This window comes from Amia ocellicauda, chromosome 20 (genome assembly GCF_036373705.1).
Source record: "Amia ocellicauda isolate fAmiCal2 chromosome 20, fAmiCal2.hap1, whole genome shotgun sequence".
Classification (NCBI taxonomy): Eukaryota; Metazoa; Chordata; class Actinopteri; order Amiiformes; family Amiidae; genus Amia; species Amia ocellicauda.
In genome coordinates this window covers 6,607,914-6,635,668 of record NC_089869.1, presented here as the reverse complement: position 1 = coordinate 6,635,668, position 27,755 = coordinate 6,607,914, and the positions used below count along the sequence as shown (strand labels likewise).

Genomic DNA, 27,755 nt, shown 5'->3' with positions numbered 1-27,755 from the left:
AAATCAGTGTGTCCGATACATCAGACAACAGGGTTTGGGGGGATGAGGGGCACTTGGCAGCTCTTAAATTGCTTAAATCGACAGAAAAAGGCAAAGAATTAAACAAATACAGCGTACAATGTACTCTTACAACAGCCATTTAAAATTGGAAGAGTTCAAGGAGAGTGCAAATTAGGTATGTACAGTGTGTACATATTTACATGTTAGAATATTTTACAGTTCCTGCTGCAAATGAGTTTACTCAGAAAAAAGCAGTTTGTGTTACTGAATGCTCAGCATTCATAAGCTGATGTTTTTGATTTTGGTCAGGATGTTGTTTGCACCATTTGCATATTCAGTTCCCCAAAGTGACACAAGCCTTTTTCCCTGATAGCTTATTACATTGGTTATTTAAATGCAGCATGCACACATTGTGTTGCAGCCTTCATGTTTCCACCTCTTTTTTATTAATTTTTGTATAACTAGCTAGTAAGTGTTAAACATTTTAATGTTTTAAACTAATTACCATAAAGAGCTGAACATACAATGGATTCTCATCCAGAGGTACTAATATTTACATTTTCTCTATATTTCAATCCCCACTGAAGCCTGAGTTTCCACTAAGTGTTAGTTTTTGCAAGTCCCCCACATATAAATTACCATTGTATAAACCACTTTTCATATGGGTTGACACTTAGAATTGCTTTAGTTTCAGATCACATTTTACAAAGACTCCTATTTGACTCCCCAAGAGTCCCATTTGAATTGGGACAAATGTCTGTTTTCAAAGTTTTACGCATCTTTAAAAAAAAAAAAGAATGTTGGCACACCTTAGGTGCAGTAAAAATAAAATCTCTTTATTTTCCCATATTTAAAAGTTTTCTTATAATTTCATACCTGAAAATAGTCTTCCTGTAGTATCAAGCTGTCAAAAGACAAGTACACTCTGTTTTCAGTCTATTTAACAGCATATTTGACAAAACCTCTGTTATATACAGAAATCTGATCACACCTCACCACATTGTGCTTTATACAATAAAATTAACTATCAAAACCCTGGGCTTTGCATTGCTATAATTGTTAACTTTCCATGTCTTACTATTTTGAAGGTCTTCCACTACAGGAAAAAACAGATTCACTGCAATTAGATTTTTAACCCTGGTTCTGTATACGTTTCTGACAGCTGTGAAATATGTTTTTTTGTTATTTCTTTAACACAAAGGAAAGTACAATCACATTCCCCCCCCCATTTTGTTTTGGAAACATCCTGAAATTCCACGTGGGGAAATTGCAAAAACTGTTAATCAAATTCACTCTAAATAAAGCTTCAGCTAAACTCACGGTTACATAAGCATACTGCAGATGCTGTCAGTAGCTTGCAGATGAATATTGTGTGTATCAGCAAAATAAAAACTAAAAGAATAAAATACACAGAAAGGGGGGGTACAGACCTTGCAAGTAATGCCTACCAAATACTTTTTACACAAAGTGCCCAAAGCTGTTTATTTGACTACTTTCAATACTTTTGTTCAAGAGCCTAAGCACCAATTGAAGAGTTGCCAAAAAAAAAGAAAGAAAGAACCAAGTCATGTTGAAATCAATAAATAAATCATTCTGAAGTTAACCTGGAATGGTCATGAAGAGTAATAAGCCCACCCCAAATTATCTATAAATGCTGGGTAAAATATTCCACAGCATCCTTGGAAAAAAGCTGCAGATTGTGATATTGAGTTTATTGAGTATTGCATTTAGCACACAGCTTGATCAGATTACGTTTTGGAAGAAATGCCACAAAGCTCATCGCAACTGGTTAAGTCCGGGGTGGGAGTAGCTTTATTTTTCTCCGTTCTCCCTTCACCCAGTTTCTTTGCTTTCACCAATGTCTACACAAAATAGCCAGCTCAAGACCAGCAATACGTTATCTCACGAGAATCATCCTTCGCAGTGTCTGAAAGCAGAGGGAACACTTTGGTGTGGAATCAGAAACACAGTTTCTTAATAAGGGTCGTTTTATAGTGCAGTATGGTGTAAAAAAAAAACACCACACAGGATGTCAAAATGGATACATTGGGCAAAGAGAACGTAATCTACCCGTGCAAGAATGGACTCATCCAGACATGTTTAAACAGGTTTGACTTTTGTATTGCTCTGCCAAAGCAGTACCATTGGGTGGATGTGTGTTTGTATATCACCATACTAAAAAACTAAAATACATGCAAGCAGTGGTATCCACCTTCTAGACCTGATCTCCAGACTCCTCCATCTGTTACTACACAGCTCTTGAAGAGGTGCTCAAATAAAGAAATGGTCAATCATTCAAAACCAAAGAGGAAGCATTCGTCTCTATAGAGGCATCGCCACAAAAAGCCCATCTGCAGTGGGTATTTTTAGATTGTGGCATGTTCTATTGAAATAAATGAAGCAGTATGTACTGTATCTAAACATGCACAGGGAGATTACACTTCTAATTTCCTGTGTACCAATAACTGAAAATGAAAAACACCAAATAGTAATCATAAAAATAATATGAAAAAAAACTTGGGTATATGAACAGATAAGAGCTGTTTTTTTTTCCTTTTCTTTTTTCTTCCTTTAATAATACCCTTCCAATCCTGAAAACAATGAATGAGAACAAAATTCGAAAGAACAAATACAAACCCAACAAAAATCAAGAAATTAAGTTCTTTGCAATCCTGTGTGTGAGGTGAGGGTGATTAAATTCAAATGTACATTTCAAAGGTTTTATATCAAATCTGGTTGGCGAGGTCTCTTCCACAAATTACAGAATACACATGGGTTAGAAATTTTTAACTTAAAAAAAAAAAAGAGACAAAAGGAGAGAAAGTCAGACCTCGAAGTGCAAGTTTGGGAAACCTCAAGCCCAGAGGTTATAAACAAAGTCAAACATCACCCAGCCACATCTGACACAAGGTTCACAGCTCAAGATATAACAGGCGGAATGCTTTTCAGCTTTAATAAAAACTAATAAATAATATAAGAGTATCACTTCAACTCAGCATGTGGGAACAGAAGTCCTCAATTTATTTGGGGTTTAAACCCCATACGTTTATTTTTGTCCTCATTGTGTCTTGAAGTGTAGCTCAAAGTGATACCTGTTTCTTTTGCAATGTAACTGCAGAATGGAAAGTCTGAACTTTGTGCCAGCAAAATGAACAAAATAATACTGTCCATGCCACTTTGAGAAGTTTAAATCATTGAAAAATATGAAAAATGCACAAAAACACAAGACAAACAGCAACAGAGGCTATATTACTTACTATCCACGGGTACTATATATATATAATTATTTTTTTAATATATATATTTTTTAAACATTTTCAAATTCTGAAACTCTTTGTAAGTATATACAAAACTAGCAAGTTCATTTTGCTGTTGGACGGACACAGATTTGTGCCTTCGCAGAAACAGGAGCTAAAACTGTCAAGACAAAATGATTCAGGACCGTTATTGCTCAGGACGTTCTGTAAAGGACATCTATTGGAAAATGTACAATAGTGACAGTTCTACAGGCTGCTGGGAAATAGGCATTTGCAGGATAGCTTATGGTAGCTGCTTTTTTTTTTTTTTTTTTTTTTTAAATCGCATATCCGATTCCAAAATTAGAATGTCAACAGAATACCCACATTCATGGGAAAGGATGCTCGGTTTTTCTTTATTCCTTTTTTAAGTTAGCAAAACATTGCAGAATTTAAGGCTATATCAGCCAATCAATCTGCTTTGTTGGCCTGTGTTATGTAGCACCAATTTCAGTGTCCAAGTTATAGTTGTGCCTTGCTTAGCAAAAACAATGCTCAGGGGCCAGACATGTTGATATGGCAAGTCAATTGCTTGTTCCTTTTCCAGCAGAGAATGGGTATCATGCCTCACCAGCTCAGAACCAAAGTGTGGAACCTGACCTAACTTCAGGGATTCTAGCAGAGAGTGGTAAACCAGAATAATTGATAAAAAAATAATAATTAGAACTTATCTAAGTGCTCAATTTATATATATATATAATTTAAATAATAATACAAAAAAAAAAAATCAAGAGCTTTTTGTAATGTAGAAACAATACTTGAATCAGTATTAATTTCCTATATACAGGAGATTAATTCAGCTTCAAGCACTCATTTCCCCTCCTTTTTATGTTATTCAGCCAAAACATCCTCAAAGAGATCTTTAGCAATCCTCAATCATGAATCCTCGTTCATGAGGTCTTAAATAGAAATTGAATAAAAAAACATTTTCACTTTTAAAGAGACTTGATTCTCCTTCAACAGCTCTGTCATTCAATGCAAACATCTAAAAAGCCGACAAAAACGACAATTAAGGTGTCTAATTAAACATGGCTTGGCTTTGTACCGAAATTGGAAATATCCAAATCCAATATCTAGATCGGTTGGTGGGCATCTGCAGGTTAAGGCAAGATCTTTGCGTTAGTTTAGAGTGCCTGGCCTGAAGTTGGGTCATGTTCTCAACACCCTGTGAGGTTCTGTGCAGGGAATTCCTAGGTTGTTGATCTGCCCTCTCCCTGTGTCTCCATGTTGGACGCCTCTATGAGGAAAAGGCCAGTTTGATGCTGCAACTGGAGTAGCCCTCATCGCTAGCCATGCTCTGCAAACTGCTGTGGTCGTCGAGGTCGCTGGTGCTGGTTGTGCTCACACTGTCCATTTCTCCATGGGAGAACTCCGTACTTTCTACATCCACCTCGATCTCTTCTGAAAAGCACACGCACACACAAGCACGCACACGCCCAAAAAAAAAAAAAGGGAGACACAAGCCAAAGCTGTCAGGACCCAAACTCATTAAAACCCTCGGTAGACTAATTAGATCAACACTTGGCATTTACTGAATAAAGGAATGAAGGCCAGGGAGGTCTATTTTCTTCCCCCTCCACACAGAAAAAGTGTCTTGGCAACTGCTTGTAAAAACGTTTTCGCAATCTGTGTCGAGAGGGCAGTTCTAGATGTTAAACTGCTGACAATACACTGTTCGCCTCATGAGCATTTAACTAGGCAAATTAATGCACGTTGTAAATTATTAATCCCTCTATCAACACAAAGCAAACACTGTGGCACTGCCTGGCGTGTCCAGAACGGATTCTGTGCTTTGTCCAATCCTTAGGACTGACCATGGGCAGCACCCCGTTTTCTCTAAAATGGCTGCTGATTCAGTGCTTCATTAGATGAATACCCGCTGGTGCTTTTGCATCTTGCAAGCAGCATTTAAAAACTTGTATTCAGGCATTTTCTAATTCTAGCAACACATTTGTAGGTAACTCTGTGGAAATATTGACACTTAAAAAGGTAAGTTTTCCTGAGTGAAGATCTCGAGGTCTCTAAGTTTCTTAGTGACCAGGAACACAACATTTCACAGAATACTAGTGGAAAGAAGTGCTTCAGTATCAATATTTTAGCTTTACACAGGTAAAGTATTTGACCTCTAAGCCAGTCAATCTGGTGCTACTATTTTTCCTGTATTGTAAGATGCTGTTTACCAGTAATGTTATGACAACCTCAGCTCTATTTTACAAAACAGTGTCTCACTATTTACATTTAAGGATGAAAGTTACTGTCATGGTAAATGTTTCAAGACATTTAATTGGCATTCCTGTGGAATTGACTGCCCGGGAGACTGGTTTCGGCCTCTTACCTCGGTCTGAGTCAGAGCGGTCGGAGCATTGGGTGGAGCCCACACTGTCGATTCGTATCCGCTCCCCTTCCCCGCCACCCTGCAGTTGGTCCAGCTGTCTCTGTAAGTGCCGCTGTTCTCGCTCCAGGCTCTCCAGCTGGTACTGGCTCTTGCGGTCGGCCTCTTCAAGTTTCTGTGAGAGGGAGGGAGAGAGAAACAGTCAGCTCTCCTCACCTCAGAGACAGTCACATGAACGTTTTTGGTTCGTAGTGTTTGGTGAGACTAGGCTGGTGATTCTACCAACACAGGACAGTGTCATGGGTATCACCGAAAATGTCCTATGGCCTTTAGCCACTTGTCTGGCCCAGTCAAGTCAAAGGAAAATTGTTCTGGCATGGCTTATAGTCGGAGGATCTCCTGCATTGTGATTGTATGCAATGAAAAGCTGCATGGACTGATCACATTAATTACCTAAAGGCCTCCCAATGACTGGCACAATCTACACTGCTATATTTTCACAATGAAATGCATTTTATGACAGCAATTTGAGCACACTAACAGTGGCTCGCCAAATACCATTTAGAGCAGTAATTCAACTGTGTTCCCTCTCAGCCCAGATATGAATTGCATCTATAATTTTTCGCCTCTGTGTGGGTTTCTTCTTGCAGTGCTCTGAATAACATAAAAAGGAAATTTTCCTTTTGCCTTGGATCTGTTTTTTTTTTTGGAGCGCTTCAGAGACGCCATATATATCTTAATTACTCCCCAGTCTTGGGATGTTGACCATTATGGGAGCTCTGGAGTGTGTAAAATACGGCACCAAATTAATCACGGAAAATATTCCGCTATGTGAATGAACCTTGTGTGGGAATTATTTGGAGGAGGTCAACAAAAGGGTTATATTACAATGCACATATGACAGAGGTGAAACAAACGATCATTTAATGGTTGTGACACACAGGTCACAGTTACTGCAGTGCCATCAACCTTCGGGTAAGTTGACAGATCACAGCTGATGTACTACAGACTTGATCATTTATAATTGCATTCAAATTGATTATTTCACTTGGGGTGCAGGGAAGGACAATAATTGCAAACACTTTCAAATCCAACTCTTTGGGAGAATTTCTGTAATGATGCTGTTTATCCCATGTGCCAATCAAGGACTGACCGATGCAATTGATTTCCGATTTTTTTTTTTTTTGTGATCAACTCCCTTTTAAGAATGTTTAATTCGTTTTTCCTTGATGCATTTCGATTTTAATGCCTGTTTCACTTGACTGGTAGCTACTGGTAAACGGTTTGAAATTCAGAATGTGCAAGTCTGAAATCCAAGATAAAGAGTTCTAACTCTGCTTTAATATCGATGATCAGATTCTACATTAAACAGCATTAGGATAATTGATGCTCAGGCTATTTCCAAGCCCAGATTCATTACTACTCATCATAAAGCATACACAGGCACCATACCAAAAGACCACAACACCAGCACGATGGCTAGGATGTACGTTCAGGTCTACTGCATGTTGAAGGGAATGTGCATAGCTACAAAGCATGTAGTATACAAAGCACAGTGATCTACAGCAGTGAAACATAATCAAGTATGGATGACGTAACAGCCTCTCACAGGTCACAAAGTCACAGCAGTCTAAGCTTCTGTTACAACAGCACGCCCAGCATTCACCGCTTCTGGTGTTGACAAGATCTGCAATAGTCTTTCCCTTTATAACACTATTATCATCTCCTTAATGAGATCCTCCACAAAGTAAAATCAAGATAGCGTTGTGTTTTGAGTGGCTGGCATGCTATTGAAAAGGCAGGATGCAAGATGGTTTGCTTAAAATCTATTTATTGATCTTATCCGTCTCATTTAAAAGCTCAATCTATTATGATGATGTATAGGCCGTTCACAAAATACCTTAATATGTGCTTTGGCTTTGTTCAGCAACCCCAGTGTTGTGTGCCGGTTGCAATCTGGTCCCAGTGGTATAAGTGCCTTCAATCGCTCCAAACACAGCCGAAGATGTGCTCTCCTGCAAGCAAAAAACACATTGGATGAATACAAACTACAAACAAGGCTGTTATATACAGTAGTTACAAGGAAAAGGGTAGAAACACTTGAGAGAATTTGGTGAATTAAATTATTAATCTTTTTATTATATTGATTTTTTTTTTTAATATATTATTTCTCCCCCAAAGACCACCATTCTTCGCCAGGAGAGATGAGACAAAGCCATGACCTCCGACCCATCTGCCATCAGAGTCATGGCCTATTTTTTGCTCTGCAAAGCCCAGAATGCCTAATGCCTAACGCCTATCTATCACATCACTCTGAGCATGATAGCTGGTCTGTCTACATCAAATCCTCAAACTGCAGGTGCCCAAGAGGGTCTGCTGCTCGACTACAGAGAACCGAGTTCTCCCACACTGGCTTTCACACTCCTGCAATGAGGGACTAAAGACTAGCTTGCTTTCCCTGCTAGGCCACTTGGGAGCCCCCATTACTGTGTTTAAGGCCAGTTATTGTCATATATCTAATTTCCCCACTGCATTTCATTGCAGGTTTCTGGCATTTAACTGAATTGTATAATAAGCAGCGAGGATCTTATACCAAATCCTTGCACTGGAATTCATTTGAAGGTCCATATCGAACTACCATATCTTTAAATCGAGGAAATTACTTGCTGATCTATAATGAGCATTGACAGATACACAATCCCCTTTGCAACCATTATCTATATGGTTAGTAATGGTACATTTTACAGCTTGTACACATTGTTATTGCCTATCAGTAATGGATGAAAAGGCACTCCATGTCATTGTCAACAGATGAATTGGTATGAAAGGTATCTTGTGTTTAGGGTTTGCCTCAAGGACAAAATGACTGCCTAGACAACTTGCAGCAATTCTCTGCTTTGTTGAAAGAAAGGAAAACCGCAACACATTACCAGGTCACACAATACAGAGGTTCATCCTTTTGAACAAGGAAAAAAGAAAAAGAAAACTAAATATTTAAACAACATGCTCTGGAGACCTCATGGTGCTGTACGTTGAACTATACAAATAGACTGCCACGGGCTTCCAAAGACACAAAAGGATTCATTATATTAAGTGAAGACCAATACGCCACGCCAAACTATTGTGAATATATGTAAATCCAGATAAATGAATACAATAACAATAAAAAAAGCCAAGAAGCTAATATTTTGTCTGCCTCTAAGGAGCACACTTCACAGTCCCTATAGTGACATGCTATACATTGTACAGTTATATTTATAGCCTGGCTGGTAAATATTTTAAAGCAGGCAAGGGAAGTCGAGTAAGTGTTACATCAAAGCATGCCTTGGAATCCATTTCCCTTTGAGAGTGCTGCCTAGACCCTACATCTAGTACAATACATAGCCTAAATCAAAGAAAGGAAGACCCTGAAAATGTAAAACAACAAAGAATCCTCCAAACGGGATATGTACAATGATCCGGATCTGGCGCATTTTGTCCCCCTGCCCCCGATCTCATAATCATGTCTGTACATGTACACATTGCCATAATACACCTTATCCGTCAAGTTTTCTGGTCGATTTTGGCTTGCAAAACCAAGAAAAGGGGTTTGGCTTTCCTTGACCACTTTTGGAAGCGTGTGTTGCCAGACTCTCAGACATGAACTTTGATTGATCAGCTTGCTCCCACAAGCCCAGGCTTGCTCTGCTGATATGTCACTGCAGACGCTGCTATTTGTGTCCCAGACTCGAGACGTTCTCCTTCCTCCCACAGATACACAGTCTTTTTGCTCAGCACTATTAGGCTGATAACCCCTGACTCCCTGCCAGCATGAAATAGAGCAGTCAGACCTCAGATACTTTGACTACCATTAGTACCTTCATTCAAACTTCCCACATTCCCCTATTATAATAGTATGTTCTTATCCTTGATTAAAACACTGCAAAAATTGTTCTCCTGCTGATACACTTCTCTGCTTTCCAAATCACTCAATCTAGTGCAAAAAGAAGATGTTTACATTGTGGAAATCCATACTTTACTATCCTTTATGCTGACAGCTTTGTACAGCACATACAGTAACACAACTCCCTTGCAGATAAATCCTCAAGAGGACTAGATCAGTCCAGCTCAGTTCAGTTCAACACCACCAGGAGAAGTTGCAGATCCGGGCTGTTTTTTTGCCTTCAACTAGGCACGCTATGACCTTTGGAGTGTCCGGCAATCTGTGGTTTTATTGAAGAGTGCAATTGGAAGTAAGGTTACTTGGATTAAGAGCTGCATCGATGAACTCGCAGTATTGATTGTTCTCACTGGATCATGGAAGTGCCCCCAGCATTATCCATCAAGCGCTCTTACTGTGTGTACAGAAACAAACAACTCACTAGGCCTGCTCCTCACGAGACTCAAGAATAATAGCGTGTCATTGATGGATAAACTAACAATTTTATTTCTAGTCATTTACATTCAATTTTTGTTATCACTGACACTGATAGAGATGAGATCATTTGTATAAAGGAAAGCACTGGTACAAATGTAATTTTACAACTGTATTATAGTACCTTTTCTGTGGGTATCTACAACAAAAGCATTAGCTCTGAATCAAATCATGTTGACATTTATTTGGGGGTAAATAATTTAATAGACTAGACAAAGCTGGGAAAAAAGGCTGCTACTTTAATCAGGTACTTTAAACTTAATTTCTTTAACAGGAAAATATTTAAAAGGGGAACTGAAAATTAAAACACAAATCTTAATGACAATGAATCCTAGAAATGTGGATCCAGTGGTATTGTGTGTATATTCCCTTGTAGGACAAGAAGTGGATTCCTGATGATACCATCAATGTTATACCATACTATAAATGTGAAAAAAAACTGGTAGGGATTTGTAAAAAAAACAAAATAAAAAAAATACCAAGTGAAGAACAATATGCAAATCGCACTGAAATCCAAGTATACATTGACTGGGTTTGTAAACCATGGCATAAATCTGAACAAGAACCCCATCACCCCCCCCCTCCCACCCACGTACATTTTGAGACCATTTCCTCGGTCAGTACAGTAGTGACTGATATCAGCATATTAGATTGTAGGCCTACATGCAAGATGGATTAACAAAGCACAGTTCTTTAATGGATTTTTCAGTAAACATCACTTGGTGTTCCATCTGTTGAGCCCATTGTATGGAATTGAAAAAGTGGATTACTTTTTTTTTTTTTTATATGGCCAGGCTGCAGTTTTGTAAACAGGCTATCTATCAGTCCGGAGGAGAGGGTAGCAGGCCCAAGTGTGTTGCTTCTAGTTAACCATCAGCTTGAACCTCAACTACAACTTCCTCTTTCAGAAGCCAAAACATCACATGACTAACCTCTGATTTTGGTGTGTGACCCATTGTGCCTCTCCAGCATGCAATCTGGAGCCAGGATACGAGAGGAGAGGGAGGGTAACATACAACATGCACACAATACTTAGTTTCTAATCACCTGCTGCTTTCTGACCAAGGCTGAACATCTTGATTCCAATCAATTGTGAACACTTAACATTGAAGTGTGTGCATCTGTTTGCTCTGTGTGCTCCAGTCATACCTGGCACCTAGAATTCCCTGGACTGACATTGACTGTAAGCCTTTTACATGCAACATCACCTTGCTTGGCCTCACATTATAACCCCTTAACACATGTCAAGCACACAGCTGGGCCCAAGGGATTGATTCTTCTTCTGCCAGTTTGAACTGGAAAGAAAATTAGTATTTAAGATTGTATACACACACACGCACAAACAAATAAATGCATGCATGTTCACAAACAGGCAGACATTGTTGGTCTTCTAGTTCAATGTAACTAAAAGCAAAACATACAAATCCTAAAAGTGCTTGAATTATTTGTGCTGAGCATTGTTTTTGGTCTGTGTGAACTGCTTGCAAGGATTAAAATTTGGCATTTTAAATGAAAGAATAATGCTCATTTAAGAGGGTGTTTTACAGTAAATTACAGAATCTAGAACATAGGAAAACAATTTTTCTTTGCATGTGTGAACTTCGCTTCCATCTGTATAAATCTACTGCACACTTTCAAACGTTTTCATCTCTAACCAGAGGTAAATCACCCACTCACTTCTGAAGCAAAGACTAAATAATCCATCCCTGGAACTGAATGTAGCTTTGAAAGTTTACAGTTCTGTAGTATTCATGGAAACTCCGATTGGCCCTTCATATATTTTTAGATGTTGACACAGCGCCCACTCTTGTATAAGATGTTATTTATACACAACAAAAGGCATTTTCTGCACTCTGTAGAAGCGAACGTGACCTCCTGCATCACAAAGCCTTCCTGTGGCGTATTCCTGGTGGCTCCCAGGGGGGCTGCTGGATGGGGCTGTGGTGTACAGGCATTGTGGCTAAGTCACCTGGCTCACAGCTCTCCCGTCACATGCTGCCCTGTGGACAGAATATCCCAGCAGCGCAGTGCCTCAGCCTCTTGCCAGAGATCTGCTCGTGCATGCGGGTGCCTCAGAAAATACAAATCGCATTCCCAACTGCGTTTCTATCCCCCCCCACTATTCTACACTCGTCCTCTGCTTCCTAAAGGTATCGATTTTGGAAGCACAATTATATTTTACGTCTGTAACGACAAAAGCATTACTGGCCCACCCGCATGCTTTATATGTAGCTCTGCCATTGTCCACAGTTTTGTTCACACGCTCATTTATTTATTTACACTGTATTGGGCCACAGGTTCTGCTTCATCTCTTAAAAATATATTTAGAAGGCGCTGAAAAAAGGCTATGCCAGGGGATAGGTTTTTAAAGTTTCGTTCAGTCTAATGCTGCTCTTCTACTGACTTCCTTTTCGCTGTGTGAAGGGGGAGGAGGCAGACAGAACATGTTATTTTTCTCTGTTTAATTAAAAGCAATCTGTTTGGTTTTCCTAAGACAGGGTTACTCACTGTAAAGGTGTCTTTACTATCTCTATCTCTACTATTTCTTAAACAGTAACTGTAGCAGTGTTCAGAACTGAGAGGCATGTTGCAGGGGGCCAGAATCTGACAACACTAAGTGCTACACAGCTTATCTGCGAAATCCTTCTGAAACAAATCATAACAGCTTATGCTACTGCATTAGAGTAAAGCAATCTGACTAAAGTAGAACCAACACAGAGACCCAGCTCACATATTTCAAGTGGAGTTTAAATAAAATATAATGAACCAGAATTAAAATTTAGGATACTATATTGATACCAGCTGAGGTCATTACATTAATAGCAGGAATACGTTTGTCAGAATGCTTCACCACACAAATATGTTGACACCCTAGGCCAGGCCCTCTCCCCATGTATTAAAGCTGGTGTTCAAGACTCCTTAATTATAGAGAAGCCTGCAATAAATCTATTTGTTGCTCTTAAAGCATCTTGAACTGGAGACACTGGTAATTACAAGGCTTTGTCTGTCCTTATGAAATCCAGATCAGCACTTCCCGTAGACTAGGTATAATTTTCTTTTCTCGACATCTTGCAAAATGTGGCTGTATTTACATTCACACATATTTACCATGTCAGAGAGCTGTCTAATGGAAATGTTTAGTTACTTTGTGGTGAAGGATGGGCGGAGGGGATAAATAAAGATTTCAGTGTACTAAAAACAATGACAAATATTTATCTGAGCTTGCATAATCGGATCTCTTTCAATGCAACGTTACGGTGTACATTTGATAGATCTATGAATGACACTCGGTAAAACATAGCACATTATGCTTTTATAAATGAATCCTAAAGCAGGAACTTCAATAGATTTGCTCCCCAATGTAGGCATGCATGTGTACACATACAACAGAGCAGGCACAAATGTTCTATTGTGCAGCATTATAAGGCCTGCATTTATGTGCATTAGAATAACAATGGTTGGTGTTGTTTTTTGTGAGTTTCTAGACAGACTATAGTCGCTTGTGTGATTCGTATAAAACCCCCTACTTTCCCACATGACACGGCTCTGTGGTTAATGATCATGCGGTTAATTCACATTCTGGCAGACAAAACAGGATTCTCAGGTTAATTAGTTCCCTCCCCTGCTCTCCAGATACAAGGAGTACAGTATAAATCAATACTGCACCTTAACCAACAATGAAACGGTTTCATTTTTTTGTTTTATTGAAGTAGTTGAAAGAACAACACATTTGATGATCAAACCTTAAAACAGGGCACAATTGATTGTCGGTACCTTCCTTAAACCGCTTTTACTGACACTCTCTTCTCAAAGAGTTGTAAATATAACCTCAGGGTGTTGTAGACAACCTCTGTAAAATTGCATGACACGTCCCGTCTCATTATGGAGTAAAACACAGAGGAGTTCGGCCATTAACAGACTTATTATTTGGACACTGAAATCCTTCCACACACCTCTGAAACAAATTACTGCAGGGAAATGGGTTCTATCAGTTACAGCATAAGTACTTTGTTACAGAGTTATATATATGGCGAGAAATCGTTTGTCCAATCTCACATTTTGAGCAAATTGCAGAAGGTAAATGCATTTAAACCAATTAAGAAACACATATCTATATATATACATATCTATATATATATATATATATATATATATATATATACACACACATCTATATATATATATATATATACACATCTATATATATATATATATATATATATATACATATATATATACATACACATCTATATATATATATATATATATATATATATATATACATACACATCTATATATACATATATATATATATATCTCTCTATATCTATCTATATATATATATATATATATATATATATATATATATATATATATATATATATATATATACATATACATCTATATCTATATATATATAGATATATATCTATATATATATATATATATATATAAATACCAGGATAAAATGCTTTGGGAAGCATGTAGTCTTTGTTGTGAATCTGAGTGTGTGCAGATTAAAAAAAGCAATAAATAAGCAGATCTCTCTCAGACAATATGCAGTAACATTAATCATCTGCTAGACCCGCAGTGGAAAGCATAAGCTGCACTCCACCTAAAGGTACATTCATAAGAAAGACTGAATGCCAATTTTACAGATTGTTTAAAACTTCATCACCCTCTGACCATTACTTCCTGGTTTAATTTCAATAATTTCCACTATAAGTGACATGGACAGGCCAATACAAAATGTAATACAGAATGGAAACATGCTGTCTTTGGCATCCTAAAATCAGATAGTTGTGTGATGTAGCACGACCTATCATTTCTTCAGGCTTCCACTTTATCTCACAGCATTCGACTGCACATCTGGAAACTCTGTCGCCTCATGGTACAGGAGACTATCATCAACAGTTAACATTTATCACCAGAGGCCATACTCAGCATGCAGCCCCTCCCCCACCCCCCCAAAAAGTATCCAACAGGCAAATTAGGACAAATGTATGTAAATGTGTGTGTTTTTACAGCAGCCTTTCCTTGCTGATTGCCGGGGGTTTGCTGCCCTGCCAAGTGACATGCAGCAGGTTCGTTCCCCTCCAGGCAAAAGAGTGCCACATCTTTCCTGCTCACTGACCCTGCCCAATGCGCTAACTCCTGCAGACAGTTACACACTCACACCGATGCATGGCGGAGGCTGCAGTGGCAAAGGAAAAGCCGTTCTCTCCGTCGACCTGGAAGTGGCATTGACAGCTGTGAGGGAGCATAGCCCACTGAGCCCCATCACTAACACATGGATTAGCCCACACGTGCCGTGGCTTAAATCCACTCCACACAGCCGCCCTTCTCCCGCAGTGCAGATCCCAGGATCTCACGCGGTTAACCCCTTGCAGAGCCAACCATACCAGGCATTTACAGAGATGGGCATGAAGACATCCCATGACCGTCGCATCTGGATTAGGCATAACAATCATGGGCTTTTTGGCATCATCCCAATAGGGGAACAGGCCCCAGTATGGAAATCAGAATCCTATTTTTACCTCCCTTAACGCAAGATCATAAAGGATTACATTCTAATAACCACTACAATGTCCTAAAATGCAAAGAGAAAGAGAGAGAGAGATCACCAGATGTGTGTCACAAATTCTCCCCCTCCCCTTCATTCGAGCTCCGATTTATCATTCCTAATGTGTACCTCATCCCCACTCATTTTGTAGTATTAAACACAGTCACCCAAGTTTATTGTGGAAAAGCCCCCCACATTACTGTTCCACAGATTAAGCACTGTAATGCAAGAAAAGCAAGAGCAAGCCTAGCCAAGCATGGTAAAGTCATGCGCAAGGGTAAAAGAATGACAGGCTCGCTTTATAAGAACTGTACAGAGCCTATCTGAATCCAAAATGACACATGAACAAGAACAAGAATTCGGGGTCAGAGAAGCAATCAGTTTGGTGTATTTTGGATAGAAAAGAGAATTTCACTGAAAATGCAAAACAAAAGAATACAGTCAGATATTTATTAAGATTCAAAAGTGCTCGTCATCCCATCAAGACTTAAAGCAAAGCACAAATGTACATATATATTACTGTTAGCGATTACTGTCCTCCTGAGCCCTCAGCCATCTCTCCTCGGTGATCTGCGATTCTCACGCCGGCCACTCTGGCTAGATTAGCCCTAGTGACTGTAGCGGAAACATGCCTGGACACGTGTGTTTATCAAACCAAAGATCAGGCCCAATAAGCTGCTTTTCAGAGCCAAGAAAAGCTTACTTGGCGTCACGTTGTAGGTCACATAGTCCGAATATCCTCCAAGAAGAGGCTGTGCTCAACTCTGCTTCCTCCTGTCTGCCGTGCAACGATTCAAATGGCATTGTGCAACCGTACCTGTCTAGGATGGTTGTACATCAGAAACAAATGGGAAAACAATTGAAGGACGCACACACACACAGACACATGAATCCTGGTAAATTCTGCAACGATTTCTTTCAAAGAGAAACCATGTCATTTACAAGAGACAACCCAAACCAAAGACAACTGAGCCAGCACACTGATATGTCTGCATGTGTGTGTGGAATCGAGTCACAGCATACTGGAACACCATAGACCCGGACTCCATAAGTCAGCAATTATGTTTGTACAAACAGACAAGTCTGTATAATGTATAATGCATAATGCATGCAGTGGCAAAATTAGTCTGACAAGAGGTATCAACCCAGGAAAATGTTACTGTCGGTACATCAACCCTTCTGTTTCTGCCTTATGCTCCTTTTTCCTTCTGTGACAATTTTATGTTGCGTGTCAGGCCTTCAGAGGGACTTCCCTCAAATGACACAAAGGAGATGGAAGGCAAGAGGAAAAGGCCGTGCCGGACACTGCGTGCTGCTCACTTCCTTTCTGCACAAGATGGAATACTGAGATTTACAGATAATCTCAACAGGAAATTATCCCTGATAGCTTTACACCTGAAGGGTAATTACTTAAAATCTGTTGCCAGTGCAATTAAAAAGATCCTTCAGTCCAGCCAATGCATTGCTGAGTCCAGTAGCGGCATGGCCACCTATTAATCATCTGGCGCAGATGCTGGGAAGAATCTGTGGCCTTTCTGCACCTTAATCTGCACAGATACTAATTATGAGTTTGTGGCATTCAAGATATCAATCCAGAGTGTACAATTAGGACACATCTGGGGAGAGCTTAAGGGAAGCCGAGGCGTTCCGATTATGGCATAACACTGTATCCTGCTGCATACAGACAGCTTATAGTGATGCTTAAGGATCATAGGGGAAGTTACAGTTTTAATCTGTTCCAGGCAACCCCCCATCAAGCGTGTGGTGAAGGAGGAGGAAGACATGAAAAAGAGTGGGTTAGCCAAACCTGCAAAGAGCTGGTGATAATCAATCAGCCAAAAAGGGCTGCACAATCACCAAGGGTTTAATTCTTCTGCTGTGGACAGAAAGCTGTTTTTTAACAGTGCAGAGGCTGTGGTTTTACATCTTGTGTTTCCAACTAATTATCAATTTAGGTTTGGAGGGGAAGGGAGATTCCTGTTTGGAAACAAAAAAATAAAATAAAAATGCACACATATGGTGTGTGTATTACAGAATGTCTTTGATAAAGTCTTAGAATGTTACAGAAACTCTAATTAGTTTAAACCAACACTCCCTTCTTGAGTAACCAAACTCTACAGACAAGAGACTCCTAACCTATTAAAATAAATTACAAAACAGATGTTCTACATATCACATAAAAGAAAGGCTGAGCTGTACAGAATATCCAGGAATAATAAAATATTTTTATCTCTTTGAACCTCTGTAGCTTGAAAATTGTACTTTCATCCTTCTTTCCCCTTCATGCACTCAACTTTAGATTTCAAAAGAGCCTGGTGTTTTTTTCTTGCAGATTTGCAATGAAGGATTATAAAACAAAAAGAGAAACCAACTTCACAAGTCTGCAGGGTGGTATCACATGGAGTTTCTTTCATTACCTATAGTTTAAAGAGGCATGTAGTAGACTAATGATCCAAAGTCAAATTATTCCCATTGGGAAAGGGTTAAGACATTTCCTGTCTCCCCGTCACACTGATTTTTTTCCTGTATTTTTAAAATACTACCCTCTCTCTTGAAAACAATACAAACGCAGCAAAACAATATGCTGTCGGAAAAACACAACAGCCTTCATATCAGTATTTCTGACAGTTTGGCGACATCAGTGTAATTTATTGCATGCCCAGCTATGTGAACTTTTCTTCTGTATTTATGAGGAGGGGGGAGTTTATAGTTGCATTACAGTTATTATAACAATCACTGTACTCAAATTTAATCAGTAATAGAGATTCTTTCCCCATCTCTTGCCATACATAAATTATGTGTAACATACAACCCCTTCTCCCAGAATAAATAGCAGCAGTTATGTTAGCTTTCCTATCCGACGACCTACATTCATTTTCACACAAATACATAATTGGTCCAAAGCAAACAAAAAAAACTGCGATCTTATCTTCTTAAGATTCCTGGTTCTGTATGAGTGGCTGGAATGTATTACAAACAATATCTCATCTCTTGTATGCTCCCTCAGTTGGTAAGGCATTAGAAGGCCGCGCAGAGCCTGCAGTGTCCTTTAACACACAGCTCGACAACAGCCTTTGCCACAGAGATTGAGTTATCGATACGCGCACAATCATTTCAGATCTGGGCTCCAGGGCACATTCTATGGAACTGAATAGCATAGCAGTCAAATCAGATAATGCAGTCCCACTTTTTCTTTATTTTTTTCTGCCTGACTTGCGTTCACCTTGCTGTATGCATCTTTTCCTTGCAACAAAGCTGGGTCAAGACTCCCTGGTGCTGAAACAGGCATTTGGAACAGCTTCCCTTTTTACAAATCTGGGGTGTATTGATAACTGCACTGTGTCGCTAATCAGCTCTGCAGGCAAAAAGGCACGTCTCCACCGAGACAGCAGATTGTGTACGTCCGTTTCCCTCTCATCAGCCTAGATAACAGTGAGGTTAAACAGAGCTCCAACCCATATGGTTAAAATTACATTGGTGGTTATCACACTTCTTAAGATGACTACCAACTAAACATCTACGGATGATGGCAGGATCAACAACTACCCCCTTTTAAAATCAACACACAGTTTAGATATACATTGTAAAGGGTATTAGCGATGTGCAACAATAACCTTGGTTCAATATTACAATGCAGGAAACTTTGATGAAGAAATGTAAAATACCAACATTGAGAACTCAAGTGATCTTATCATTGTCTTCATTAAAAGAAGACTGAAAATTGATTGTGTATGAATGTTCTTGTTTTTACGTAACACAAATGTGGGTCTAAAACATTTCAGAGGAGGTGCTCAGATATTGTATAGTGACATGTCAGGTATTGGCTGGCTTTGTGAAGGTATGGTATCATGGAGAAAATATTTGCCTGCCTTGATGAAATGTAGAGACAAACAACCAGGAACATTACATACTTCTCTTCACACACACAATCCAGACAATCCAATAGCAATCACAGGTGTGTATTTGGTTCTATATTGTTAATAAATAAATACAAATATCATAAAACAATGAAAAAAATGGTCCTGCACAGCATTAACAAAATAATGATTAATTAAATACACATATACAGCAATGTATATGTAAATCTAATCTGCACAGATTAAACAATTCTTTGCCTCCAGTTCTGTCATAACAATCGTGTGATACCTACGTGTTTCCCCTTTTTAAGAGAGCATTTTAATAAAGATGCCCTGATAAGCTGATGCTGTAATTATAGCTTGTCTAGACAGCGTCAATCAGGTTTCTTTGAAGTGAACTGTTCAGGTTTCTGTCTATCTCTCCCATCATCAAATGCAGGTGGTTACACTGGAATAGATAGGGAAGGCTTCTCAGCTGAGAAAGCATAATTATTACCACCCTTTGTTTTCGGTTCTGTTTTTAATAATTGTTATTATATCTAGGTTTCTGGTCTCACATTCTATGTTACTAGAAAACGAGTCCTGGAAAAACACCATACAATTACACACACACACACACACACACACACACACACACACACACACAAAGCAAAAAGTAAATTCAAAATAAATCTACAGCTTTGAAAACAATAAACAATCAACATGTGTGTGTTCATTACGTAAATACAAATATTTTTCTGAATGTTTATAGATAATTCTTAGAGTTAGGCTTAAGAACTCCAGTCCTGCCAGATCTTTAAACATCTTCCTCATTCCTTGTTGAGCTTCAAAGTTATTCTTCTCCTCCAAATGATGCATAGCTGCATATATTATATAACTTCTGTGCAAAATGATATTTGAACTATTGTCTCTGTGTTCACAGGGACTTTGTGGTTTCACTTCCGTCTGGCTATCATACCCTTGTAACATGAAACCTTAGCAACAACCCCACTGATCGTGTGACCCAATCGCAGTTTAGCGAGTCAGGGAACAGGGAATGCTCTTGACATGGCACACAGATTAGCTGCAGAACTAGGTCACATCTTACTTTCAGTTTTAATAACCTGTTGCTTTTATAACTACCCCCCCAAGAAGAAGCCAAGCACATATAACTTAAATACATGAATTACTCCCTATTGCAAGACTTTTTTAAAACGATTATTTCAATATTTCTTTAGCAGTATAGCAGAGCAATACTCATCAACAAGAGCCACATTTCAGGGAAATCAAGACAACTCACCTATTCTTTTCCAATTCATTGTGTGTAGACCTGCAAGTAAAAAGAAAAAAAAAAAGTCAGATAAATAATCTTTGGAATTGTCCTGCATTCATGTAACATTCTTTGACCATAGAAATAAAGACAATAATATGTATTTTTTCAACACTATCAAACTTGGTAAGCCTATGCAAGGGCAGCACCTTTGTTGAATTCTGATAAGCAATCCCTTGGCAGTAAACCATCTCTGTGATAAGGTTCATTTCTTTATTGCATGCCTTCTGCATGGCTTCACTTCATAAAAGAACATCAAGGGGCTTTGTTACTGCAGCCCCCTCACAGAAAAGCCCTCCGAATCCCATTTTACTGCATCTTGACTATCTGACCCACGTGTGACTGCGGGCTCTGTACCAGCCAAGGCACTGTAAAATCTTTCCGCTGCACTGCGAGCACCGCCATACTAAAATCTCCATCAGCATGAGTTCTGCAAGAGCCAGAGCAGTGTTAATAATGTAAAGTGAATCAGCCAGTCCCTTAAGAGCTTCTTTGTATGGCAACACGGTGAAGGATAACAGGCACTCCTGATGGTTAAATAGCCGGGTTCTACACAGACTCCGGCTCCTCACAGCGGGGGTAACCGCTCCCAGGGCCGTGCGAACACTATTCTTTATTGCCAATTATTAATACCATGACCTTTTTTGGCAATCACACAGCTGACCTGATGGCCTGCTGTTTCCTACACCAAAGGGGGAAATAAAAAACTTGTTTCCTGAATTTTGGCTGTCCTGCTTTGGGGAAATTGAGTTAACATTATATCTATATACTCTATGACCTTCTCCAGACTAAGTACAGTTAACTTAAGAAGACAAATTTCACCAAGGCTACATTGACAAGCTTACACTTCGTATCACACGCATGGAACACGTTTGTTTTCTTGTTATCTTGCCTTTTAATTCACGTTACCCTGGGATACCGCATGTATGTCTTCGATTTCTGCCACACAAAACCATGTGCTGCAATATTGCGGTGACACCAACCTATCGTCAATGATAACGACTGCTCCTGTAAAATAATATTTTGGATAAAGCCGGGTACCTCAACAAAGACTGAAAAAACAAACAAGTATATGCAGAGATTATCCACTTTTCATGGACAATGAATTCATCAAACTGCTTTAAGACTCTTCAGACTGTGGGAAGAAAGGAATAAGATCCACCTAACAACCTCTGTCACCCAAAACAGCGTCATACATCTTCATAAATATTTCACTCTCCCTTTGGAATTATATTATTCAATGCAGTAACACAAAGCCAATCTTGTTTAAACCCCAGTTAAAAACACAGGATTGTTTTTAACACGTCATGGCGGGTCTCTACACATTCTGAAGATACAGTACTGCTTCTCAGCTATCACAGGTTTATGTATTTCATATGTTTAATAGTAGCTTATTCATAGACAACTATTTTTAATCTCTGGACACCTACACTGCATAGTATACTAGAAATATTGAAAGAAATTATGTAACCGTTGACGCTTCCACTGTAATACACTACATATTTTTAATTAACATTCTAGTGTACATTAAGACAACAAACTATATTCTTCCCATCTTGTGCAGGAATTATTAGAGCCCTTGTGAATAAGAAGACTGTATAAATGACCAAATAAGGTGTCTGGAGGCTAGCCAGCCCACCCAGTACAATTGGAGATGGACTGACAGGGTATTTGAATGGGAGAGTAGGTAAGTGCTACACGTCAGCAGTGCAGAAGACAGAGACATCAGTTGTATAGATGTGTGAACCCCCCACTGTGATGAAAGCCTCTCACTTCAATCCCACACAGCGCAGTGGGGAACACACAGAGCCGACAGGAGTTTAAAATCTTATCTCAGGTCAAACAGGATCACCATCTCCAGTTTGACAAAATAACTAAATCATAACTATTTCCAATTGTCCCCACTCCCCCATTTGTTTTTTTCCCCCTTGAAATAAGCCCGTCTCTAATTTCTAAATCACCATATCTACACATACTATGGTACAATAATAGTTTGTTTAATGGTGTTAAATTTAAATTTAGAATAGTGCAAAACATTCAATTAATATATATTAGGTCCTTCACAATCACCAAGAATAGTTTATCCACCATTAGCTCTACTCTTAGGACAGAAATAAGACTGTAAGCGTGACCATGCACTAGGAAGTTAATCATTTTGGACCTCAATCCTGCAAACACCTTTCTCAGCACAACTAAAACGACTACCTCACTTGACTAGTGTGTGTTCATATATTTAATAATGGGACAAAGGGTGGTAATATCATCCAGGTGAAGCTGCATGATTTGGCCATGATAAGATAAAAAACACAAACTGTTTCCTCACGTTGACATAATCGATTGGCAACCACATATTCAACTCCTAAAGGATAAAAAAATGAGTGTAAATGTGTAACAATTGATGAGTAGCGTAATAATGAGACGCATTAAGTTATATATGTAGTTAAATACATAGCAGGTTTAAATCTATTGATTTATATTCACGGCCGCTTCAGACGTGGACATGGTTTCCGGTGTCGGTGTGCAACTCTCGGACGCGACACATCTTCCCCTTCAGCATTAAAGGTAAAACAAAACACACACTTTGTAGTTGTATAAGCTAACCAGGCTTTAGTTTCAACAAACAGAGGATGAATAGACGAAATATATAGCAGATGTGTACCCTAGCATTCGTTACGTAGAGTGTGAGAGAGTGAAAGAGAAAGGGAAAAGGTGGTGAATTGCACATTGTCCCTAACCTCCACTCCGCAGTTTGACAATCAGCTGATGAAAGCTAGCTAGAGCTGTTACCAAGGCTTCCCTTCCCCCAAAGCAAACTGCACACACACACACACACACACACACACACACACACACACACACACAAAGCATGTACTCTAATTTGCATCTGTGTATAAACACTAATAGGTCGATCAGGTAGATGCATGTAGAGAAATGGTTCGCTTTTACTGCTGAAGATATGCAGAATGTTGTTTAAATTATGCAGAACATCTGTAATTAGAAAAAAAAGGGTTTCTTAATGCTTTTAAAATATACCCAATGTTTTGTTTTGTTTTTACATACACTATACTAATAATAATTATTCACAATGATGTGTGAAGGGAGTTATTGTGCTGGTCACAGTATATTCGAGTGAAATGGTCTTTTCTTTGAAACTGGAACTGCAGGCTGGAGAAGCACCATGAATCGTCAAAAACGAAACCAGAAACGGATGGCCGGTGCACAGTAATGTCGCTTGGCTTACCTGTTGTGATTGTTGCTGTATTTTTTATTCCTGAATTTCCTTTGTCTCTGGTAGTTTGTATTTTGTATAGAGGGAAACGTAGACGCATAACCGTGTTCACATTCTGGGAAAACAAAAATCAATAAATAAGTAAATAAACAACATGCAATAAAGGTTGCTTTCATCGCACATGAATGATCGTAAAATTGCATGTGTATGCATATATGTATCTTTATATATACACACACATATAGAAATACATAAATACAGGCTGAAACATGACATTTCATGTGCACATTATATAAATAATGCCCAGAAAGCACCCGATATGTAAATCGCACTGCTTAACGTCTGTCAATTGATACAGAACATAATTCAAGGTTTCTGACAGAAACATTCATCAGGCAACCGGCACCATCGAAGGAGGAACGAATAGAGCACAGAAAAAGAAAGGAAACGATGTATATAAATACGATCTCTGTCCTTCAGATGTCGTTTTGAAAACATTTCTGTGAGAACATGCTTTTTTTTTTGCCCCCCTCCCGTGTCTGTTGAGTACGTACCTCTCTCCCTCCTCTCTAAATACTCTGCAGCTTCCAATAACCTCTGGATGTTAATAAGCTGCACTGCTGTCATCCTTCGTTAGCGATATATCAACGTATTAATCAAGATATGAATTGTCAATCGTCTTGGCGTGGAGTATTGCTTCAAAATGTTGTAGTCCTGATTTTGGTGTTTTTTTTTCCCCCCACAAGAATCTGAATGTATTGCTTAAGTCAAGTGATTTTTGCTTTCCTTACAAAAATATCCAATTGATATCACCCTAATAAAGCATTTAAAAAAAATACTAAAAGAAAAAAAAGCGCTATAAACAGTATAAAATGGATATAAACGGTATAAAATTTGCCCGAAAGCCAAGAGCCTGCAAAGTGCCTACTGCCTGTTTCCACTCCTCCCCCAGTTTGTTTACCTGGCTTCACAGCTGAGGGGCGGAGACTCCCGGCCGCTGAGATCTCTGGGACATTGAGTTGTTTTGTTTAAGAACCACGGTCGTGCAGTGACTTGCCACTACAACATAACGCAATTTATCAACCGAAATACATCCATAGAGAACATGTCTAGTGTGTAAATAACATGATTCAAAGTTTTTTCATATTTATGTTGGACTTCAATTATTTTGTCTTTTATTTTGGTCTCAATGATCAAGTGTAAATCATTGTGGAATATTTAATGTAATGTTGCATTGCTACAGGTGTATTATTTATCAAATTTAAATGCACATCATAATAATATGAATTAATAATCAATTAATTAATAATATCAGAACGTGCACATTGATTTCCACCTGTCAATCTAAAGTTCCCCTGTACGTCGCTTTCGCTTGCCAATAGAGAGGCCTACATCTCCCACAACCCCTTGCAAAAGACACGTTTTTCCAGCCACTCAAGGCCAGGCCCAGCAACACATGACGTCAAAGCGCAGCCCGAGTATGATTGGAGGTGACGGCTGGTAAGGGCAACCAGCAACCTCTCGGCTGTCCAATCAGAAGAGCCGAGTTTGTTTCCATGTGGAAACCATGTGAGGCTCCTGCGGACACCAGGAAGCAGAACAAATGGTTGCGAGAGAAAAGGGAAGCTAAAGATGGCTTGATGATCTCAGGTTTTTGTTTTTTGTAACTTGCGGTTCTATAGTACATTGTTTCAGCTAGTCAAATAAGATATTATTAATTACAATGACTATACACATCGGAATATGTGGCCTAAAAAGAAAGATTTAGCGATTTGGTGTTAATGAAGGCCTAAAAACAGTGATGCAACACTCGGGACGTAAACGGAAGAGTTGCTACAAGGAAAAACGGCAAATAAACGCTTTATATAGGTAGGGGAGGAATCAAAGGGAACATATTACTACTTTATTTAGCGTTCGTCAATTCTGTAACTGTAGGCTATTGCAGTATAACCCCAGTCTATGGCTACGACTCTTGACAGTTGAATGCTTTTAAAATAATCCAAATTGTGCGTAGAAACTACAATACATGTACAAAAAAAAACAACAACAGTATTTTGATTTTATTTATCTAAAATCATTTAAAGCGATCGGGTGAACGTAAAGCTCGGGTTTCAACGCAGAAAGCCCAGTGGAAATGACAGAAACCTGTTCGAAGCAATCGCGACGTGTTGCGACAGGACTGCCCTCTACAATTAACGACGCGATCGTCGCAGATGTACTATTGATCACGTATTCCCGATGCTTACAGATCAAGGCACCAACTATCCAGCTTATTATAATAACCAGGACTGATGCCAGCATATGCGCACAATTCTGAAAAGTTCGCATTTGCACAACTGCGCCGTTGTGTCCCTGCAGCTCATAGCATCAGGAAATTAAATAAATAAATACATAAAGAGCCTCCCTGAGCACGTTGCACAGCTGGATAGCAATAGGATCTAATACTGCTTTTCTTCCAAGGATGCCAAGGAGATTTACCCGACACAGGTATCGTCTGAAAGCTACTGTCTACCTTGAAGCAATGAAGCTTCTGCGAGTCATAGGCACATGGCCCTTTTGTGTCACAACTATTCTCTATTTAATCTTTCCACAAGGGCAAGATTAAACACAAACGTGAAACACAACATGGCATAACTGCGATGCCTGCTTGTGGAGGTATCCTTTGCACGGCTGAAAAAAGCAATGCCTGCTCCATCTGAAACGGGTATGAAGGTTATTGAATTAGTGACCGTCTGTTTATCGTGCACACTGGTACCGAGTCTCAGTTTAAGGGGGCATTACAGTGCAGAATAAAGGACCAACTTAAAACCACCAGGCTGCTGCTTAGTTATTCGCAAATGCATTATTAATCGCTTTCGTGCAATGTGCCATGAGGTTTGCAATAAGTTAAGGACACTGCGATGTTTCACCTGCTTTGTCTGGTTTGCCCATCTGATTTCTATACACCTTTACAGTGTACAATAAAGGATACAAATATTATTAAAGTAAACTGCTACTGAAAATGCGCACTTTTGATGCGCACAAGATAGTGAGACGCAACAAAAACTTTAGCAATATAACAAAAACGCACCAAGACGAAGAAAAGCATTGTTTTACAAGTGTGCGTTTTATTTCTGTTTATTTGCTGGTAAAAATTGCGATTATATCCACAATGATGAGACTAGGTGGCTCGGATCTAGTTATAAGTAGTTATGTGCCCATCGCAGTCCTTTGTTGTCTGAGCCGGCTTGTGTTACTGACAATCCCCTATTCAGTCACCTCAGTCTCAATAAAACACACACACACACAGACACACACACTTACTTCCATCTTTCTTCTCGTTGTTTTCTATGTAACTTGCTGCCTCCAGCAACACTTGCACGTTTTTCAGAAAAGTGTCGATCTGGTCCAGAGCAGAGTCCTCGGAGTGGAAGATGTTTTTAAAAGGACAGTTGGACATCTCGGCAAAATCTGGCTGATCCATGGAAGTGTCGGACTCCAGAAACACCTCCTCGGCTTTCAGCTCCCGCGTTTGCCTTTCGCTTCTCACCATTTTCTGTCTGCTTCGGGGTGTTTGTGGGCAAAGTGGATTTTGTGGGTCAGCTATCCTGATGTGCAGCTTCTTGAGAAGGCGATCAATGAATGAAAGATGAAATGAATGGATGGATAGATGGGCGCTCCGGCGCTGTCTCCTGGGTCCCTGTGCCGGCGGGTTCCAACCTTCCACGTTGATCTAGCCAACCCCTCCCACTGAATAATGAATTGGAGTCAGTATT

The 27,755-nt window shown here is 39.3% G+C and overlaps 1 protein-coding gene across 2 annotated transcripts; it reads right to left on the bottom strand.

Annotated features, from left to right (window-relative positions):
• Positions 1 to 3: 3 nt before the first annotated feature.
• mxi1 (max interactor 1, dimerization protein) lies at positions 4 to 27,648 on the bottom strand. Of its 2 annotated transcripts, none has more exons than XM_066693556.1 (6): positions 27,304 to 27,648; positions 24,013 to 24,115; positions 20,742 to 20,771; positions 7,529 to 7,643; positions 5,632 to 5,803; positions 4 to 4,697 (listed from the first exon to the last, which is right to left on the bottom strand). In XM_066693556.1, the coding sequence occupies exons 1-6, from the start codon at positions 27,530 to 27,532 to the stop codon at positions 4,534 to 4,536; spliced, it is 813 nt and encodes a 270-aa protein (XP_066549653.1). In that variant the 5' UTR covers positions 27,533 to 27,648; the 3' UTR covers positions 4 to 4,533. The 2 variants fall into 2 exon arrangements, with proteins under 2 accessions (XP_066549653.1, XP_066549652.1); XM_066693555.1 differs by lacking the exon at positions 27,304 to 27,648 and adding an exon at positions 24,555 to 24,935.
• Between the last annotated feature and the right edge of the window lie 107 nt (positions 27,649 to 27,755).